The sequence below is a fragment of the Oncorhynchus gorbuscha genome, linkage group LG09 (assembly GCF_021184085.1).
Source record: "Oncorhynchus gorbuscha isolate QuinsamMale2020 ecotype Even-year linkage group LG09, OgorEven_v1.0, whole genome shotgun sequence".
In the NCBI taxonomy this organism is placed as follows: Eukaryota; Metazoa; Chordata; class Actinopteri; order Salmoniformes; family Salmonidae; genus Oncorhynchus; species Oncorhynchus gorbuscha.
In genome coordinates this window covers 48,694,467-48,717,226 of record NC_060181.1, presented here as the reverse complement: position 1 = coordinate 48,717,226, position 22,760 = coordinate 48,694,467, and the positions used below count along the sequence as shown (strand labels likewise).

The following is a 22,760-nucleotide window of genomic DNA, read 5'->3' as shown; positions in this document are numbered from 1 at the left end:
TGTTAACATTGCAGCAATGTCATATTTCTTTGTTATCACTTTTTCTTTCATCCCTCCATCCCATTTATTTTTCCAATAAGGATTTTACACTATGATAAACAATATCAGCATACAACAAGTGCCCTTTTAGTCAGTCAACTTCAGCAAAAGATACTATGGGTAGTCGCACTCTCGTAACTTCGATTGAAGGATCTACATTTATGCCTGACAAAGCCAATGAAATCCACACCTCGCTGGAAGCCCCGCCTTACACAGTTGATAAGTGTGAGGCTAGAATTTACTTCACCTCGGTGTGAAGAGGAACGATTCACGCTACAAACAATTGGAACACAAGACTGCCAACTAAACTGTTCCTTAGTGGTAGAGCGTGCCCCAAGGAATTAAAAGATATTCACGTTTGTTGTCTTGTATGTCTCGGTGCATGCTAAGGTTGCCCTCGCTCAAATCAGTTTGTGTGCGAGGGGATGGCTGGCACTGTTCTCCTACTTGTCTGCGGCGCTTATTCTCTTGACAATCATGTGGCGGTTCCGATAGTGACTTCCTCTCCCGGGTGCCTCACATTATATATGTCAATGGCACAATATGGGCTATTTTTAAATAATAGTTGAAGGTGGTGCTTTCAAATTTGTTTACATTTTTCAGTTCCTTCTGAAAGTATTCACAATCCTTGAATTATTCCACATTTTTCGTGTTACAGCCTGAATTTAAAATGGATTAGATTCCTATGTTTTGTCACTGTACTACATACAAAACCCCATAATGTCAAAGTGAAATTATGTTATTCAATAATTGTATAAATTAATAAAAAATGAAATGCTGAAATTTCTTGAGAAATGAGTATTAAACCCCTTTGTTATGGCAAGCCTACATAAGGTCAGGAGTAAACATTTGCATAACAAGTCACATAATAAGTTGCATGGACTCACTCTGTTTGCAAGTGTTTAACATGATTTTTAAATTACTACCTTATCTCTGTACCCCACACATACAATTATCTGTAAGGCCTCTCAGTTGAGAAGTGACTTTCAACAACAGATTCAACAACAAATACCAGGGAGGTTTTCCAATGCCTCGCAAAAAATGGTACCTATTGCTAGATGGGTAAAAATGTAAAAAGCAGATATTGAATATCCCTTTGATAAAGTTATTAGTTACACTACATTAGAAACCTGTACAGATTAAAAATATTCAAAAATATGCATTGTGTTTACAACAAGGTACTAAAGTAATGGCAAAACAATAAACCCGTTTGTCCTGAATACAGAATGTTACATTTGGGGCAAATCCAATACAACACATTACTGTGTACCACTCTCCATATTTTCACGTACTGCTCTCCATATTTGTAATTGTTAAGGAATGGGGAGATTTTCAGGATAAAAAATGGAACGGAGCTAAGCACAGGCAAAATCCTAGAGGTTCAGTCTGCTTTACACCAGACACAGAGATTAATTCCCCTTTCAATAGGACAAGACCGTAAAGCAATGCCAAATTCACACTGGAGTTGCTTACCAAGAAGACAGTGAATGTTCCTGAGTGTCCGAGTTACACTTTTGACTTAAAAACAACTTGAAAAGCTATGGCAAGACCTGAAAACGGTTGTGTAGCAATGATCAACACAGAGCTTGAATAATTTTAAAAAGAATAATGGGCAAATGTTACACAATCCAGGTGTGGACAGCCCTTAGCGCAGCAGTTCCCAAACTAGGGGTCGCCTGATATGAAAATGGGGCCGCGGGAGTATTTCTTGGCAAAGGAGAAATGCTCACTAACAGTGATGTAAAGAACTTTGTGCACAACCTTTTTGTGTCTATGGAACATTTCCGGGATCTCTTATTTCAGCTCATGAAACCAATACTATACATTGCGATTATATTTATGTTCAGTATATATACAGTGCATTCAGCAAGTATTCAGACCCCTAGACTTTTTCCACATTTTGTTACGTTACAGACTTATTCTACAATGGATTAAATCATTTCCCCCCCTCTTCAATCAACATACAATACCCAATAACAACAAAGCAAAAATAGGTTTTTAGAAATGTTTGCAAAGTCATATATATATATAAAAAAATGGAAATATCACATTTACATAAGTATTCCGACCCTTTACAACAGGTGGACTCCAATCTAGTTGTAGAAACTCAAGGATGATCAATTGAAACATCAATTACTGGTACTGCATGTAAAGAAGTTATTTCTGGTTTTATTTTTAATACATTTGCAAAAATTTCAAAAACGCTTTGTCATTATGGGTTATTGATGAGAAAAAACAAACATTTTAATCGTATTTGAGAAAAAGGCTGTCAGGTAACAAAATGCGGAAAAAGGGGTCTGAAACTGAAACGAACTAATCTCAGGCATGCACGGAAAACCTGTTTGAAATCCGTTTGACTGTGATTCTTTATTTATTTAACTAGGCAAGTCAGTTAAGAACAAATTCTTATTTTACAATTAAGGCCTACTCTGGCCAACCCCGAACCTGGACGACGCTGGGCCAATTGTGCACCACCCTATGGGACTCCCAATCACTTCCGGTAGTGATACAGCCCGGGATCGATCCAGGGTCTGTAGTGACGCTTCTAGCACTGAGATGCAGTGCCTTAGACCGCTGCGCCCCTCAGGAGCCCCTGGCTCAGTTGACATGCTGGTACTGTAAGTGAAATTGAACAACTGATCGAGCTGTCATGTGAAGAAAATCACTATGAGACATCGTCACCGCAAGTGAGCCCGATGGCCCAAATTCGGGGGTCTGGCCCAAGAACTATAAGACGAGAAATGGACAAGTGAGGTAAGACAGAGAAGGGGGTAATAGAAAAGGAGAGAGGTGGAGAGAAGGGGCTGAGGGGACAGAGAAAAGGAGACAGTGAAGGGAGGAGGGGACAGAGAACAGGTGGTTATAAAAGGATTGATTGTAGGTGAGAGGAGAGAGGAAGAGATGACAGAGGACCTATGCTGGCACAGAAGTCATCAGATCCAAACACCACACCGTCATGGTGTAGGCCAACTGCAGGAGCCAGACGACGTACTTCCTCACACACAACCTGGGGGAAGACACAAGAAAGACACAGATATGAGTGTGTTTGTGTGTGTGTTAGCAGCCAAGGAAAGTATGAACCCTGTCAACTCACCCGGTCTAGCAGGTCACATTTCCCATTCAGACCTGCACTTATAGTGTTCACTATCTACTGTAACGCGCGCACACATACACGCACATCTTGTCTCTCTGTCTTAGACACTGTCGCCTTCTAAGAAGACTGTGTGAAGCTGGGACTACCACACGACAAGAGGAGAGGGGGGGAAAAGGCCTAGGAATGTGATCCTCTATTGTGTTAGCCATGGAGCGGTCGGAATGTGTCTGCTGCTTTTGTCGGCGTCCAAATTAATTTCACTTCTCACTGTGACACAGCCATACTTCCCTGTTCCATCCCAGGGAATCAGTCTGGCTAAGGATACAGAATGTTCTCCAGAAAGAAAACACACACACACGCACGCACGCACGCACACACACAAAAGAGACATTAAAAGAAAGAGGAAAGCGTGTTACCCCACCAAAATCCCCCAAACCGTGCCCTTTCCCCTCACCAACGAAGGTCGGCCCAAACTAAAACCAGACCCTCCTTTGATGCCTGACAAAACAATCACAATTTAGATAACACTAAAACATGTCAAAGTGAGTGTCTGGATGAGGGGAAAAACTCAGAAGAGACCCAATGCAAATGTAAGCTGCAAGCAACATTGCCGCGGTTTAGCTATGTGCCCACTAGGACACCATCAGGACTAATTGGACACATTGCCCCAGGATGAGCTACTTCTGTACTGTTTACCACGCTTCCCAAATATCAGAGCTCAACATCGAACAAGTCATTATTATGACTTTGAGGTATTTTGGACCATTTTCAATAATGTTGACTACTTTAAACGTCTTCTTCTCCAGGACCACTGGACTGATTGGCACCAAATGTATATATATTCTATGTACCCATGATTTTAAATGCAACTTTGAGACAATGAGCTTGCTTGAATGCTTTGTCATGTATAACAGTGCCAGCATTCAGCAAAACTTAACCATATTTTACAGGTTAGCTAGACTCATCCCTGAGCATGTGTGCCAAATTTCATCAATCTGAGTCCAACAGATTAAGATATATAAACATGTGCCTGTTATAGCGCCACTGTAGTCAATTTGAATATGCTTGAATATGTTGAGTCTTCACAGTATTTGGAACATGTGTACTGTTTTGTTACAATACGAATATCCGTGATTTATTTATATGCATTTATCGGTCGTTTTAGGAACTTTGTCCTTAGATGCCATATATTACGTTTTGTATAGTTCGGTCATTCGGTGCCAGGGGAGTAGCGTTTTAAGTGTTTTTCACAAAATTCTAAATGGTGGAAAATCCATCATGGTGGACCTCATGGATCCTTGAGGCAAATTTGTTTGCTGTGAGAAGGTCCTATGTACTGAATTTCATGACTTTAGGTCAAACAGGGTGAGGGACGTGACCTTTAAAAGTTTACATGTTAAATCGATTGTTATCTCATAAGAGGGTATGGCCCTTTACCATCATGCCTGAACCAGAATAAACACATAAGAGTTCAACCCTTGAGAGAGAGATGTAGAGAGACTGTCCGGACGCTTTGAATCTCTCGTATTTGGACAGTGACACTTGGAGAGTTGCGTTGTCTGACGCCAGCTTTAATAAAAAGTGAATGAGGTAGTAAAACGTCTGACACAGGCATTTTCCTGGTGGTTTTGTTTGTAATTTACCTTAAAATTGAGCAGGCCCACAGCGGTTTCCACAAAGGTGACCAGGCGAATGGGCTCCGTCAGCGCTCGTCCATTCAAGTGGTGCTGAAACCTGTCAACAAACTGTCACACACACACAAAAGCCACACACACACAACCACACACACAAATGACGGCTATTGCGTATCTGAATACAGAAGCACATATGAAATAACAATACTCAATTTTCTAGTGATGCCATTACTCTCAATAAGAGAGACAGCCACAGCATACACAAACAGCACAGTCGCAATACATGGTCAAACATTATATGAGGGTAAGCTGGAGGTATCATCATTTTGTTCATGTATACATTAAGTAAAATGTACATGTAAACCATTAACTAAGATCTCAAATCAAAACTGGCTTTATACGTGTATTTATCAAATCTTATGGTGGAAAAGTTCATATCACCATGCCTATAATCCATTTATAACCACACATTGAAATACATCGTAACCCAAACTGTTCCAACAACATTAGCATTTTACTCAGGGAGTGTAGCCATTAACACAAACCCAGTTATGGAGAGAAACATGGGGGGGATATCAAACTGTTTATGTCAGAGGGAATTGCAACCATGAAAAATATTCAGGATTAAGGCTCTTTAAATAATAAAACTGAGGTTTTGCTACAAAAAGGAGCAATTGTGGGGAGAGAGAGTTGCAAAACAACTGTCAATACCTATTCCCTGCATCGTTTTAATTCCTGTACAAAAATACATCAAGTGATCTTTTGTGGAGAGAGAGAGAGCGAGCGAGAGAGTGACGAGGCAGCGCAAACGAGAGGAAGAGAGGCAGTGCAGAGGAGGAGAGGAGCGTCAAGCTGAAGGAAATTATATTTTACATTATCACCAGGGTTCCCCTTCTTCTGAAGCCTTCTGGACTCTCTCTCTCCCATTTAACTACATGGTCCATATACACAACCCCCCCCCCCAAAAAAAAGAAGACAAAACAAAATGTGGTGCCGTCTTTAAGTGTGTTTAATTTCAACATTATGTCAATTTTGTGTGCCCCCTCGGTGGAAGAGAATAGTGAGATTGGTGCAACAATCGTTGTGATATGACACTTTGCAGGGGCCCTTTATTCTGCATGGTTCCCACTAATAAGTAAGCTCAACTAAGATTCTTTATTTTCAACAGAAGAGTTCACAGCGAGCTCTGGACTGCCAGTGGGGTAGCCCAAATTCCTAAATCTATCATCTGGAAACACAGAAAAACTCTCTCCGTCAGATATTCACTTCCAAGGCCTGTTAAAAAAGAGAGAGGGAGAGAGATGGAAAAGGGGAGAAAAGCCCAATAGAAATCTGTAATGCCATGTCCCCCTCCTCTCTCTCCCCCTCCCTCCCACCGTCTATTCCTCCCTCTGGGAGAAGAGAGCTGATATAAATAAGCCCTGATAAAGTGGTGCTATTTTCCTAAATAAAAGACACAAATATCACACATGCACGCACACATACAACGCATTCTTTAAAAAACAAAGAGTAACGGCTCCATTGAAAGATTTCTCAAATAGGGGCAATTTTAATCATCTCCCCATTCAATCTCAGTTGGTTAAATCATATCGGGGAGATTTACATAAATACAAACCATCAAAGACTTCTCATCTTCAAAGGGGTTTTCGAGGCCCAATAGGCTTTGTACTGTAATCATCTGAGGTCACAACCTCACAAGAGACACGTTGCTACAGCAACATAAAAAGTAACGCTGGCTGGCTGGGGGCTTAGCACAATATTACCCAATTCCCCTTTCCCCCAAATACACAAACAGATACACACACAGACATGCACACACTTAAAGGTATTTATTTTCATATTTACAGGGTGGACCTTTAGAAAATCATCAGAGGCCCATTTCTGGCCTGTAGACAGACATAGTGCATAGTGAGTACCCCCCACTAGATAACACACATAGATTACCCCCACTACACCACACAATACAATACAAATTCTCACTGGACTGGGAAAATGTGTTGGAGTGGTAACAAATGACAGGTATATTCCCACTGGCTGTAGTGAAGATGGTCAACCCCTCTCTGATTACATCTGAGAACATGTTTATATGCTTTTATTTGTGTGGAGAGTATCCAGTTGAGCCAGGATACACACTGGTAGAGGTTATTGTGAGTGGGTATTAAAATGTAAAATGTAATAGAAGACAATATCTAGGATATGTCCTGCTACTCAATGGTCATTTCAATGGTCTCTCAATGATATATACAGTATATACCCATTGAATGCGGAATCATTTTACTAATAAACACCTTACAATTTGATCAAAAACCATATCGTAAATCCAAAAAAGGTTGTATTACTCATTCTTCGTGTTGTCATTTGAGTCTGTAAACAAACCATGTACAATACAGCAGCAAAACTATTATGTCAATCTCATGGACTGTCAGTCCTTGCATCAATAGCACCATTTAATCATTTGAGAGTGGTTGCTTTTTTCAGCCCCATCCTTCTTTAAAGTTTTACAGCAAACTAAGTTGCGGGGCTGCCCTCGTGATGGAAAGACAAACTCCATATTGTGGCTTTAGGCACTTGGGAAAGAAGGACCATAGAAATCCACTCAATTATCACCATGGCTCTTTTCATGGAGAGTTACTTGTGCCTGTCCATTGTTCCTCTATGGCAGGGAGACTTTTATCAGTTAATAGCACTCAATCCGAGTACCCTTCCAGATGTTATTCACTATTGACCAAAAACACCTCTTCAAGCCACACTTCACAACCATTTCCACCCATAGGGTGAGGAAGAAGAAGAAGAAGGTGGCGGTGAGTGGGACAAGTTTCAATTCATCCTCTTCAAAAGGGGCCCAGATTAAATGTTTCCGGCCAGCTGAAGTGTTCATTTCACAGAGGGGAAGCCGAGAAATGAATGAGAGGTGGGAACAAAAAAGAGGTGTCGGCGGTAAAGGACAAAAAGTAGACAGAGGAGGAGAAGAGAGGCCCATCTCCCTCTCTCTCTTTCTCCTTTCAATCCCCAGTACACACCCAATAGCGTGGCAGCGACGAATACACCACAGCCCCGAATTTGTGTGAGAATTGTCAAAAGACAAAAGAGTTCCGCCTATTATCCTCCGATAAGCCTTGTCCATCACACAAGGAGAAAAGGCCGGCTAAAGGTTTCCACACAATGGGGAACAAAGTAAGTCCATCTTTTAGGGGCAAATCAGTGCTGGAGGATCTTGGGCCTGTATCAATAGTAAGAAGCAAGAGAGGAAGGTACATAAGACAAGGATTTACAGCTTTACTGACATTGGGCATTGGGGATAACACCACAGACATGCTTATGCAGGGACACATGGACACGAATGCAGGTCGGCACACAGACAGACACACCGGAAGACAGACAGAGAGTGACAGATGAATGCAGACAGACGCGCATATCATGAGATTGGCTCCCACACCCATTGTGTGTGTTTATGTGTGTGCGCGTGTTTGTGTGTGTGTGTCTGAGTGTATTGTGGATATGTTGAGGCGCAACAATGCAAAATAAAGTGCTTTAGGCAAGACTACTGCTGTGTTCTATAAATTCCTATAATTAAAATAAATAAAAAATACGTTAGTGTACTCTTGTTAGTTTGCATCCCTGGCCTACATCATCAACTGGGACAATATTTTAATACTTTATTTTATCACGAGTCTCCTAGAATTTCTTCTTATTATTATTTTTTTGTGAAGAAAAGTAGGGAATAAGGGGAGAAACGGCTGACTGGGGGAAGAGAAAGAGGGGAACACCTGTCTCCAATTAACCAGTGTAAGAAAGAGAGAGAAAGGGGGAGAGAGAGAGAGGGCAGGCAGCAGGAAAGAAATGTGTTCTAATTAAAAACACTAGTTAAAAACGTCCTGCTTCTGGCCGAGAGACCAGAAGTGTCTGTCTGTGTGAGAACAGACCCCATTCCACCTTTCCCTCTCACTTTCCTTACATAGCCACTCTCCCCCTCTCCTTCCTTCCATTCCCTCTCTCTCCCGTTTCAATCCTCCCTCCATCTCACCTTCTGTTATTATTTCCCCACCCTCTTTCCTTTCTTTTCCTCCTTCTCTTCAAAGCTCCCTTCACCTAGTTAAGACATTGCAAATAATTGCAGGTCTTTTCAAAAGTCATGCAGAGCTGCTGAATGGTCAACTATTTCTGCTCAACAGTGTGTGTGCACCCTGTATCTGTCCAAACCTGTCAGCCATAGGCCTTGTCCCTGCGGCTCTCTACACTGAGTGTACAAAACATTAAGAACATCTGCTCTTTCCATGACACAGACTGACCAGGTGAATTGTGAAAGCGATGATCCCTTATTGATGACACTTGTTAAATCCACTTCAAATCAGTGAAGATGAAGGGGAGGAGAGAGGTTAACAGCTTTTTATTTTATCCTTGAGACAATTGAGACATGTATTGTGTATGTGTGCCATTCAGAGGATGAATGGGCAAGACAAAAGACTTAAGTGTCTGAATGGGGTATGGTAGTAGGTGCCAGAAGCACCGGTTTGTGTCTAGAACAGCAGCGCTGCTGGGTTTTTCACGCTAAACAGCTTCCCATGTGTATCAAGAATGGTGCACCACCCAAAGCATATCTAGCCAACTAGACACAACTATTGGAAACATTGGAGTCAACATGGGCCAGCATCCCTGTGGAGCGTTTTAGACACCTTGCGGATTCCATGGCCAGACGAATTGAGGCTGTCCTGAGGGTAAAGGGGGGGGGGGGGTCAACTCAATATTAGGTGTTTTATATAAGGTGTTTTTAATGTTTTGTATGTGCGTGTATGCACCGTTTACAGTCCACAAGATAGATGTGAAGTCTGTATGTTGGTGTGTGTGTGTGGGAGAGTGACAGACAGCTCTAGGCCCCTCCAGTTGCCTCCCATATGGTGGCCCTTAGGAAATGGTGACTGCTTTAATGATGTCACTGTCTCCTGACCCACCCCAACTGACATCCGCACTGCACCCCTTTATAGATAGACACACACCCACCCACCCACCCACCCACCCACCCACCCACACACACCTTTTATAAAGAGCCACATGGGATATAAGCCTACAGAGGTCCAGAGAGAACAGAGTATATACACACACACGCACAAAAACAGACACACTACACTTTTACAGAGAGCCACATGGATGAGGCCCATGGTTGACGTAGGTCTGGACACACACACAAACTTTTATGGAGCCACTTTCAAGGGGAGACCTACAGCTGACTGGACAGACTAAGGTATCCGGTCAGCGGGGCTAAAGAAAGTGAAGGTGTACACACACCAATGTCATGTGCACATACACTTCAATGACTAACACCTTTCTCATTTAACAAAAAGGAAAATTGTAAAATTGGGAACTCCAATTCAAAATTCAGTATGTTCCGTTCAAAGACTATAATGGACTTGATGTTATGTTTTCATTAATAACAGTCTTCCAACTGGAAATGTATACCATTTTACAGTATATCATAATATAGTATGACATACAGTGCCCTGAAAAAGTATTTGCCCCCTTTCTGCTTTTCTCTATTTTGGAATATCAGAACTTCAACCAAAACCTAATATAAGATAAAGGGAACCTGAGTTTACAAATAACAAAAATGTATACTTATTTTATTTAATGAACAAAGTTATGCAACACCCAATGCCCCTGTGTGAAAAAGTAATAGCCCCCTTACACTAAATAACTGGTTGCGCCACCTTTAGCTGCAATGACTGCAACCAAAAGCTTCCTGTAGTTGACCAGTCTCTCACATCACTGTGGAGGAATTTTGGCCCACTCTTGCATGCAGAACTGCTTTAACTCAGTGACATTTGTGGTTTTTCAAGCATGAACATGCAGACTTGATTGTGTGTTTTGGATCATTGTCTTGCTGCGTCACCCAGCTGCGCTTCAGTTTCAGCTCACAGACGGATGGCCTGACATGCTCCTGTATAATTCTCTTATACAGAACAGAATTCATTGGTCCTTCTATTAAGACAAGTTGTCCAGGTCCTGAGGCAGCAAAGCATCCCCAAACAATCACACGACCACCACCAAGGACCTTACTGTGGAATGGAGTGTTTGGTTTTCGCCAGATATAAATGGAACTCATCTCATCCAAAAAGTTTACTCAAGTTTGCCAAAAAGCACCTGGAAGCACCAGGATGATCATCAAGACTCTTGGAAGAATGTTCTATGGACAGATGAGTCAAAACTTTTTGGACAACAATTTCCCAGAGCTCCCTAATTTTTCAGACTAAATAGTCTGCCACAAAATATTACCAGAAGTTTGCAAACGTTAGCCATTAGTGGTGAATCTGTGGCAAACCTGTGGCAAGCTGTTTCTGGTGAACACAGGAGTTCCAAGACCAGTAACTGTTGATGACTAATGAAGGGGATAAGAAACATCTGTTGGAAAATGGAAACGAAGCTATCTAGCTAGCTACAGTATCTACCAATATTGTATGGTAAATTTCTAACTTATTAAACAAATTCTATTAGCTAAATGATGCCTAGTTAGCAATGTCATGTTTTATGCGATAGATTGAAACACATTTGGTTGATATCTGTTTCAATCTGTCAGCGCCACTGACTGACTGGCTAGCACTTAGCTAGCTAATGTTAACCATCATATTTTTGCACAATTCATGTGATAGCTAACTAACTTGCCTAAACACATTTTTAGGTGAATATGTAGCTGTAATTTAATACCAATATACATGTTAATATGCAAGTGTCACGGTTAAGTAGCATGTTAGCTAGCACAACAGCTAAGCTAGTTGGGCAGCGCGCAACAATATGCGTTGATTGGAAGAGACTGTACTGGGAGGAGGATGCATCAACACCCTGGAAATATGTTTGTGGTGCACACACTTCTAACACTTTTTTTGAGTGATAAATGAGTGTATCGTCTTTAAGATTGATAAGGTAAGTAAATGAATGTATTATTCTCAAAAATGTAGCCAATAGATTCACTCTTTGTAACAATTAGATCTTTCATTGCCTTAAATAAGTAGCTAGCTCATATTGATCATGTGTTGTTCCTTCTCTCTTTCTAGAAGCAATCTGTTACCAGCCAAAAAGACAGATTGATGCCTTGAATCAAACTGAGGACATATAAATATGAGTGCACCAGCCAGGTCAAGGCTTCTTGTATGCATGTCTTTGAGATGTAAGTTATACTATAAAAACATGTTGGGTTGTTTGGATGACCCAATAGCTAGATTGCAGGCATTGGGTCAATGGAATGTTTTCTGTGTATACAGCAAGGTTAGGTGGTTTGTGCTGGCTTATGAACCTTTTCACGTGTGAGTTCCAAATACCTCTAACGGTCGCCCCAGAGTGAGTTTTTTAATGCGCGTGATGTCTGGACAGTTAACCAAGACACGCTGCCTGTTAATGATCTTTTGGCCCTATTTCAATTTATTAATTAGACACTATTTTCTAAGTTTAAATTGAAGTGTGTTCCGTCTCTTAATTAATTTACAAAGAAGTAAACCTATTTCACTGTTGAGGACAATTTACATTTGAGGCATTACTGAGCCGGACAAACTGGTGACAAATCATGCATTACGATTCTTGCATAGATTGTAATGGATACATACAATGTGTGTGTAAAATACTTTTTGAAGGTTGTACTGATGAGCTAATGCTAAACTAATTACCAGCTATGTGTGGCGCCATGTTTCTAGTGTCGGGTCTTTGGCATCATTAAAACTGAAGACTATAGTGGGGCAAAAAAGTATTTAGTCAGCCACCAATTGTGCAAGTTCTCCCACTTCAAAAGAGGAGAGAGGCCTGTAATTTTCATCATAGGTACACTTCAACTATGACAGACAAAATTAGAAAAAGAATCCAAAAAATCACATTGTAGGATTTTTTATGAATTTATTTGCAAATTATGGTGGAAAATAAGTATTTGGTCACCTACAAACAAGCAAGATTTCTGACTCTCACATACTTGTAACTTATTCTTTAAGAGGCTCCTCTGTCCTCCACTCATTACCTGTATTAATGGCACATGTTTGAACTTGTTATCAGTATAAAAGACACCTGTCCACAACCTCAAACAGTCACACTCCAAACTCCACTATGGCCAAGACCAAAGACCTGTCAAATGACACCAGAAACAACATTGTAGACGTGCACCAGGCTGGGAAGAGTGAATCTGAAATAGGTAAGCAGCTTGGTTTGAAGAAATCAACTGTGGGAGCAATTATTAGGAAATGGAAGACATGCAAGACCACTGATAATCTCCCTCGATCTGGGGCTCCACACAAGATCTCACCCTGTGGGGTCAAAATGATCACAAGAACGGTGAGCAAAAATCCCAGAACCACACGGGGGGACCGAGTCAATGACCTGCAGAGAGCTGGGACCAAATGACATTTATTGGATATTTCAAACTTTTTCAACAAATCAAAAACTGAAAAATTGGGCGTGCAAAATTATTCAGCCCCTTTACTTTCAGTGCAGCAAACTCTCTCCAGAAGTTCAGTGAGGATCTCTGAATGATCCAATGTTGACCTAAATGACTAATGATGATAAATACAATTCACCTGTGTGTAATCAAGTCTCCGTATAAATGCACCTGCACTGTGATAGTCTCAGAGGTCCGTTAAAAGCGCAGAGAGCATCACGAAGAACAAGGAACACACCAGGAGGTCCGAAATACTGTTGTGAAGAAGTTTAAAGCCGGATTTGGATACAAAAGATTTCCCAAGCTTTAAACATCCCAAGGAGCACTGTGCAAGCGATAATATTGAAATGGAAGGAGTATCAGACCACTGCAAATCTACCAAGACCTGGCCGTCCCTCTAAACTTTCAGCTCATACAAGGAGAAGACTGATCAGAGATGCAGCCAAGAGGCCCATGATCACTCTGGATGAACTGCAGAGATCTACAGCTGAGGTGGGAGACTCTGTCCATAGGACAATAATCAGTCGTATATTGCACAAATCTGGCCTTTATGGAAGAGTGGCAAGAAGAAAGCAATTTCTTAAAGATATTCATAAAAAGTGTCATTTAAAGTTTGCCACAAGCCACCTGGGAGACACACCAAACATGTGGAAGAAGGTGCTCTGGTCAGATGAAACCAAAATTGAACTTTTTGGCAACAATGCAAAACGTTATGTTTGGCGTAAAAGCAACACAGCTCATCACCCTGAACACACCATCTCCACTGTCAAACATGGTGGTGGCAGCATCATGGTTTGGGCCTGCTTTTCTTCAGCAGGGAAGATGGTTAAAATTGATGGGAAGATGGATGGAGCCAAATACAGGACCATTCTGGAAGAAAGCCTGATGGAGTCTGCAAAAGACCTGAGACTGGGATGGAGATTTGTCTTCCAACAAGACAATGATCCAAAACATAAAGCAAAATCTAAAATGGAATGGTTCAAAAATAAACATATCCAGGTGTTAGAACGGCCAAGTCAAAGAGGGGGGAAAGTTATGTGGATATATTGAAGCAATATCTCAAGATATCAGTCAGTTAAAACCTCTTGTAACTACCCATCCCGGAACCGTGTCATCAACTGACACTAAGTAGCATAACGCAACGGACAAAAGATCTTACTAGAAAATATTCATATTCATGAAATCACAAGTGAAATATATTCAAACACAGCTTAGCCTTTTGTCAATCACCCTGTCATCTCAGATTTTGAAAATATGCTTTACAGCCAAAGCAAGACAAGCATTTGTGTAAGTTTATCGATAGCCTAGCATTATGCCTAGCTAGCAGCAGGAAATCTGGTCACGAAAATCAGAAAAGCAATCATATTAAATCGTTTACCTTCAGATGTTTTCACTCACGAGACTCCCAGTTAGATAGCAAATGTTCCTTTTTTCCAGAAAAATTATTTTTGTAGCCAAAAATAGCTCCGTTAGTTCTTCACGTTTGACTGAGAAAATGACCAGAAATTGTCACGACAACGCCGAAAAATATTCCAAATTAGCTCCATAATACCGACAGAAACACGGCAAACGTTGTTTTATAATCAAGGTGTTTTTCAAATATCTATTCGACAATATATCAACCGGGACAGAGCTTTTTTTCAGTAAGACCGGGTGGAAAAATGGCTACCTTTGTCTTTTGCGCGAGAAATACACAAAGAGCCATCAGGTGGACACTGTTTAACAACACCTGCACAGGATTTGTACATCCGAACAGCACACCTGCGGGACAGCTACAGGATGGCAACAACAACTGCCCTAGTTACACCAGGAATGCACAATCCCTCCATCAGTGCTCAGACTGTCCGCAATAGGCTGAGAGAGGCTGGACTGATGGCTTGTGGGCCTGTTGTAAGGCAGGTCCTCACCAGACATCACCAGGCAACAACGTCACCTATGGGCACAAACCCACCGTCGCTGGACCAGACAGGACTGGCAAAAAGTGCTCTTCACAGATGGGTCACAGTTTTGTCTCACTAGGGGTGATGGTCGGATTCACGTTTATCGTCGAAGGAATGAGCGGTACACCGAGGCCTGTAATCTGGAGCGGGATCAATTTGGAGGTGGAGGGTCCGTCATGGTCTGGGGCGGTGTGTCATAGCATCATCGGACTGAGCTTGTTGTCATTGCAGGCAATCTCAACACTGTGCGTTACAGGGAAGACATTCTCCTCCCTCATGTGGTACCCTTCCTGCAGGCTCATCCTGACATGACCCTTCTGCATGACAATGCCACCAGCCACACTGCTCGTTCTATGCATAATTTCCTGCAAGACAGGAATGTCAGTGTTCTGCCATGGCCAGCGAAGAACCAGGATCTCAATTCCATTGAGCACGTCTGTGATCTGTTGGATCGGAGGGTGAGGGCTAGGGCCATTCCCCCCAGAAATGTCAGGGAACTTGCAGGTGCCTTGGTGGAAAAGTGGGGTAACATCTCACAGCAAGAACTGGCAAATCTGTTGCAGTCCACGAGGAGATGCACTGCAGTACTTAATGCAGTTGGTGGCCACACCAGATACTGACTGTTACTTTTGATTGTTCCGATCCTTACTCCTCTTCAGATGAAGAGGAGATCTGCCATTACAAAATGTCTGTTCTACCAAAAAGTACAAGCAACTAATTGCAGCATTAATGCAAAAATGCAAGAAGCAAGTGGAAGGGGAAGAAAGTAAGGAACTTGTCGGTTGTCCCTGCATTAAAGACCAAAATTGGGTAACGGAAATTGTGATAAATAAAAAAGTATACCAGTTTAATTTGAGAACCAAAACATTGACAGCTGTGCCATATAGATTGCAAAATAATTGGAAAGAAATGTTTGATGTACCGATTTCATGGCACATGGTTAATGAACTGATACACAAAACGACGCCATAGTTTTTAAATTTAAATGACAAAAAAATGATTGCAACCAATATAATAGATTTTACTGCGAAGAGACAGAATCATTAGATCATTTATTTTGGTACTGTCCATATGTAACTTGCTTTTGGTCGCAGGTTCATTAATGGCTCAATAATTGCAACATTTACCTGGAGCTAACTCTGTAAATAGCACTACTCGGTGAATGAAAAGTCATAGTCAATCGACCAATAATATAATAATACTCTGAGCAAAACAATTTCTCTTTCATTTACAATCTTAACAAACTATGAGAATAGAAAGGTTCAGAACTTTTGTGAAACATCACAGCACAGTTGAAAAATATATTGCAAATAGAAATCAATCTGCATGGTGTTCAGAGATGGGAAGGGTTGAATGGAGCTGAAGGGTAGGACTCAAATTAACAAGATAACTATTGTAAAATATACTGTTAACGTAAAATGTATATAGGTTAAGAACTTTTGTGAAACAGCACAGTTGGAAAATATATGGCAAATAGAAATCAAAGCTGGTTGGTATTCAGAGATAGATGGGAGAGGTTGAGGGTACTTGAAGGATGGGACAAAAAATAAACAAAAAATGATTGTAAAATATATATCTGAAAAAGTATGTATAAGTTAGAAGAATAAGATGCCTAAGTGTTGTTGTCCATTAGTTTATTCAAATTTGGGGAGAGTGGGGTCAGGGGAAAATAATGAAGAAAAATATATTTAAAAACCTATATATTTTATATAATTACATACGCATTAAGAGGCATTCAAGACTTCACACGGTGGTGGCGGGAGAATTAAACCACTGGCTGGGTCAAAAATCCATACCCCAAACTTAATAAGCCAGCACTAAAAACCTAACCTTGCTGTATTTACAGAAAACATCCCAACTATTGACCCAATGCCTGCAACATAGCTATTGGATCATCCAAACAACCCAACATGTTTTTATAGTATAACTTACATCTCAAAGACATGCATACAAGAAGCCTTGACCTGGCTGGTTCACTCATATTTATCTGTCCTCAGTTTGATTGAAGGCATCAATCTGTCGTTTTGCCTGGTAACAGATTGCTTCTAGAAAGAGAGAAGGAACAACACATGATCAAGATGAGCTAACTACTTGTTTAAAACAATGAAAGATTTTATTGTTCCAAAGAGTGAATGTACAGTGCCTTGCAAAAGTATTCATCCCCTTGGCATTTTTCCTATTTTGCTGCATTACAACCTGTAATTTAAATGGATTTTATTTGGATTTCATGTAAAAGACATACACAAAATAGTCCAAATTGGTGAAGTGAAATGAAAAAAAATACTTTTTAAAATAAAAATAAATAAAAAACAAACAAACAGGAAAGTGGTACGTGCATACGTATTCATCCCCTTTGCTATAAAGCCCCTAAATAAGATCTGGTGCAACCAATTACTTCCAGAAGTCGCATAATTAGTTAAATAAAGTCCACCTCTGTGCAATCTAAGTGTCACATGATCTGTCACATGATCTCAGTACATATACACAGCTGTTCTGAAAGGCGGAGTCTGCAACACCACTAAGCAAGGGGCACCACCAAGCAAGTGGCACCATGAAGACCAAGGAGCTCTGCAAACAGGTCACAGACAAAGTTGTGGAGTAGTACAGATCAGGGCTGGGTTCTAAAAAAATATCAGCAACGTTGAACTTCCCACGGAGCACCAAAAAATAAATTATAAAAAAATGAAAAGAATATATAACAAACCTGCCAAGAGAGGGCCGCCCACCAAAACTCACTGACCAGTCAAGGAGGGCATTAATCAGAGAGGCAACAAAAAGACCAAAGATAACCCTAAAGGAGCTACAAAAGCTCCACAGTGGAGATTGGAGTATCTTCTCCATAGGACCACTATAAGCCGTACACTCCACAGAGCTGGGCTTTACGGAAGAGTGGCCCGAAATAAGCAAACAAGAAGGTACTCTGGTCAGATGAGACTAAAATTGGGCTCTTTGTCCATCACCCCAAGAACACCATCCCCACAGTGAAGCATGGTGGTGGCAGCATCATGCTGTGGGGATGTTTTTCATTGGCAGGCACTGGGAAACTGGTCAGAATTGAAGGAATGATGGATGGCGCTAAATACAGAGAAAGTCTTGAGGGAAACTTGTTTCAGTCTTCCAGAGATTTGAGACTGGGACGGAGGTTCACCTTCCAGCAAGACAATGACCCTAAGCATACTGCTAAAGCAACAGTCGAGTGGTGTAAGGGGAAACATTTAAACGTCTTGGAATGGCCTAGTCAAAGCCCAGACCTCAATCCAATTGAGAATCTGTGGTTTGACTTAAAGATTGCTGTACACCAGCGGAACACCCATCCAACTTGAAGGAGCTGGAGCAGTTTTGCCTTGAAGAATGTGGAAAAAATCCCAGTGGTGAGATATGCCAAGCTTATAGAGACATACCTCAAGTGACTTGCAGCTGTAATTGCTGCAAAAGGTGGCTCTACAAAGTATTGACTTTACATTTTTCAGTTTTTTTGGTCTCATTTCTTGTTTGTTTCACAATCAAAAATATTTTGCATCTTCAAAGTGGTAGGCATGTTGTGAATATCAAATGTTACAAACACCCCAAAAATTTATTTTAATTCCAGGTTGTAAGGCAACAAAATAGGAAAAATGCCAAGCTACTGTATGGGCTACATTTATGAGAATAATAAATAGATTTACTTACCTTATCAATCTTGAAGACAACACACTCATTTATCACTCAAAAAAGTTGTATCACTGAGTGCACCACAAACATATTACCAGGGTGTTGATGCATCCTCATCCCAGTACAGCCTCTTCCAACACCATGGGTAAGGGGAGGGTATCCATCTGCAAAAGTGACATTTTGCTTTGACGTCAAATAAACTCATAGTGTTGCTAGCTAGCTACCAAACTTAGCTGTTGTTCTAGCTAACATGTTACTGAACCATGACACTAGCATATTGGTATTAAAAAACAGTATTCACCTAAAAAAATACATGTTTAGGAAAATCATTAGTTAGCTAGCTAGCTAACTATCACATGAATTGTGAAAAAATTATATATAACGTTAGCTAGCTAAGAGCTAGCCAGTCAGTCAGTGGCACTGATAGATTGAAACTGGTATCAACAAAATGTGTTTCACTCTATCCCATTAAAACATGACTTTGCTATTTAGCAACCATTGAGCTAATAAAATGTGAAAGTTTATTAAGAAGTTTAATTAAGTTAGACACTCACCGGACAACTTTGGTAGCTAGCTAGCTACCTAGATAGCTTGGTTTCCATTTTCAAACAGATGTTTCTTATCTCCTTGATTGGTCATGAACTTGTTGCCCCATGTTTGGCACAGATTCAAACTGAATCCTAAGAGAATTGCCAGAAAAAAACTCTGGCAAACTGTTATTGTTGTCAAAGGTTTGCCGCAGATTCACCACGTGGCAAAAGTTTTCAGACTTTTGGCAACATTTCATGGCACACTATTTAGTTTGCAGCAACAAATTCATTTTCATAAGGGCTGGCTTGGTGTGGATTTACAACCTGAAGTGTTCAATTCTTTATAGAAGTGGGATAAACTTTGATTCATTTTGGTTCTGATAGTAATTCTCCCTGTTTTAGATTCAATAGTTGCTATATCAGCTAATTGATTATTACTGTGTAGCTTGGGGCGATTAACATGGAATTATTGGTTGTCTAACTCAATGGATGGTAAATTCTGCTATCCGTCTTATCAATAAATTAAGTTCTGTCTTGACTTTGGAAAAAGTAATAGCTACCTGGTCTGAATTTCGTATGTATCATTATGATTAACATGTCATCATTATGATTATACGTTTCAATGCATGCCAACGGAACTGTAACCACGAGCTCGTTGTCTCCCATGGTTGACGTATGTCTGGAGTGGCGCAGGGCCTAGAGCTGACGGGACAGACTGAGGTATCCATTCAGCGTGGCTAAAGAAAGTGAAAGTGTAGACACAATGTCATACACTCACTCACTGACACTGACACACTGACACACACACTGACACACTGACACTGACACACACACACACACACACCACACACACACACACACACACACACACACACACACACACACACACACACACACACACACACACACACACACACACACACACACACACACACACACACACACACACACACACACACACACACACACACACACACACACACACACACACACAGTTCAATGACTAACATCCATTCTCATTTAACAAACAAGAAAGATGTCAAATTGGGAACTCTGATTAAAAATTCTGTATGTTCAGTTCAGAAACTATAATGGCCTCTTTCTTATGTTAGTTATGATTTTATTAATAACTGTCTTATATACGGATATATATCATCTTATATCTTAATATGATATAACACATGGCATCTCAACTCATTAATTCAATATGTGCTCTCTAATTTCCCCAAATTCCACAGTGGGTAGAGCAAGTCACAGTTGCGCTCGCTCAGACATCTATGGAACTTCTAAAGCCCCAGCTAAAGAAATGTCATCTGTTTTTTTATCGAGTGCCAAGAGCAACACTGGGCTTCTCCCTGGGCCCTGCCACAGGGATCAATTCCCCTCGCTTGATGGAGAAATGGCAAAGTTTGTTGTTATTACTTTGAAGATTCCTGTGGTTTCCTCTTACTGCATTGGGTTTGTCCATGAGGGCCGCTGTGTGCTTTAAAGACAGAGGGGGGAGGGAAGAAGGCAGACATGTTTTAAGTATTTTTAGTTTCTCACTTCTCCTATTTTTTGCTTCCATTGCGCAAGATGTTGAACAATATGTGATCTGAGTTTTCAACACGGGTCGTCGGAGTGGCACAAGAATGTTGAGCTTAAGCCTAGGCAATAGTTGAGAGAGTAAATGCAAGTCTTCAGCTCCCAGACAAGGTTTAGAAACTGAACCACCTCTATTACAATTCATCCCCCCTCCACCAATGTTCTGTGCAAGATTCTATGCGACTTCCATGGTGAGTTTACTGTGAACACTGAGACTGTAACCGCTTTAAGCTACAGTTTTAACAGTGGCCATGTTGGCTATTTAACAGAGGTGTGGACTCAAGTCAGACTCGAGTCACAAATATGATGACTTGCAACTCGACTTTGACTTTAACACCAATGACTCGTGACATAACTTGGACTTGAGCCTTTTGACTCGAACTGACTTGATACCCTCCCCAAGCCCAAATATTAAAAATGAAGCTATATAAAAAAAGTGTGCAGCGCAGCTGAGAAAAAGTTGCGCGTGGCAGTGCAGAGGAACGTCGGTGCGTGAATTCCGACGAAGCCCCTGGAAAGATGATACCCCAAATTATTATTTTCGGATATAAAGACTACACTGTAGTCAACAAAAAACGGATTGCAAACTTGCAAAACATTTGGGAAGAAAATTACAGACGGAGGCACAACAATTTCCAATTATGTTCGACATTTGAAGCTGCACAAAGAACGGTAAGTCGTGGCTAATATAGCCGACAGCTATACATAGCCTACATGCTACACTAGCAAAGTTAACATAACATTAAATCAATGAGCCTCCACACAGTCAGTCAGTGCAGGAATGTGATCATTGCACCCAAGATTGAGCTACAACTGGCTTGGCAGTTGGTAGCCTAAATACCGCCTGATGTTATTGCTGTTCCTGAAACCATTGACATACGTTAGCCTACTGTAACCACACATAGAGAGGGTGTGTGTGTTAAGGTTGGGCGATTGTGTACAAGCCTACATCGCCCGATTGTGCCCCATAGCGATCCTCGATAGTCGATCGATATGGGGGGAGTTTTTTTCCCTCATGGCTACCCATGTATTTCCATGGAGATCAAGTTTATTTGGCAAGTAATAAATATATACAGTGGGGCAAAAAAGTATTTAGTCAGCCACCAATTGTGCAAGTTCTCCCACTTAAAAAGATGAGAGGCCTGTAATTTTCATCATAGGTACACTTCAACTATGTCAGACAAAATGAGAAAAAAAATCCAGAAAATCACATTGTAGGATTTTTAATGAATTTATTTGCAAATTATGGTGGAAAATAAGTATTTGGTCAATAACAAAAGTTTATCTCAATACTAAAAATAAAAATATGAAATGGTATTACATTTGGTGAAGAGAACATTATGGCTTGTTTAGGACTCGAAAGTCAAAGTTTAGGACTTGAGACTACTACTAAGTCTTGACTTGGGACTTGACTTGGAACTTGTAAAACAATGACCTGGTCACACCTCTGCTATTTAATCATAGTGTAGGCCTACCAGAGGCCTACCATCAAAAACAACGGAGAAAATGCATCCCATAACATTTTAACATAGAAATAGCTGTTCTATCATTCAGCCTACAGTAGCAGCAAATGTGGGGTGTTCAATGTAGGTCTACATTCCATGAGACTTTGAGGGAAAAAAACATGAATCTGTTTATCCACTTGTCCTTCAGACAAGGAGGTGACTGAAAATGTTGTGTTTGATGCAAGAAACCACTTTACAAAATGAAATGCATTATCATTCCTATACCATTATTGCAGAGAATCAGACAAATCATGCTACCCCCTGCCTATTGGCTACTTAGCTTATTCAAGCCTGTCTCAATATACAACACTGCCCCTTTAAGAAAAAAAAAATCTCTTTACCTGACTCACTTTACAAAGATGTCTCCAAATGTACACGT

The 22,760-nt window shown here is 40.8% G+C and overlaps 1 protein-coding gene across 1 annotated transcript in view; it reads right to left on the bottom strand.

Annotated features, from left to right (window-relative positions):
• The window catches only part of clybl (citrate lyase beta like), a 150,367-nt gene that overhangs the window by 55,137 nt on the left and 72,470 nt on the right, over nucleotides 1–22,760 (bottom strand). Inside the window, exons 4-5 of the mRNA XM_046364047.1 lie at nucleotides 4,777–4,878; nucleotides 2,953–3,046 (exon numbers count right to left, since the gene is read on the bottom strand). Coding sequence (XP_046220003.1) covers nucleotides 2,953–3,046; nucleotides 4,777–4,878 — 196 coding nt within the window. The remainder of the gene's footprint in view (nucleotides 1–2,952; nucleotides 3,047–4,776; nucleotides 4,879–22,760) is intronic.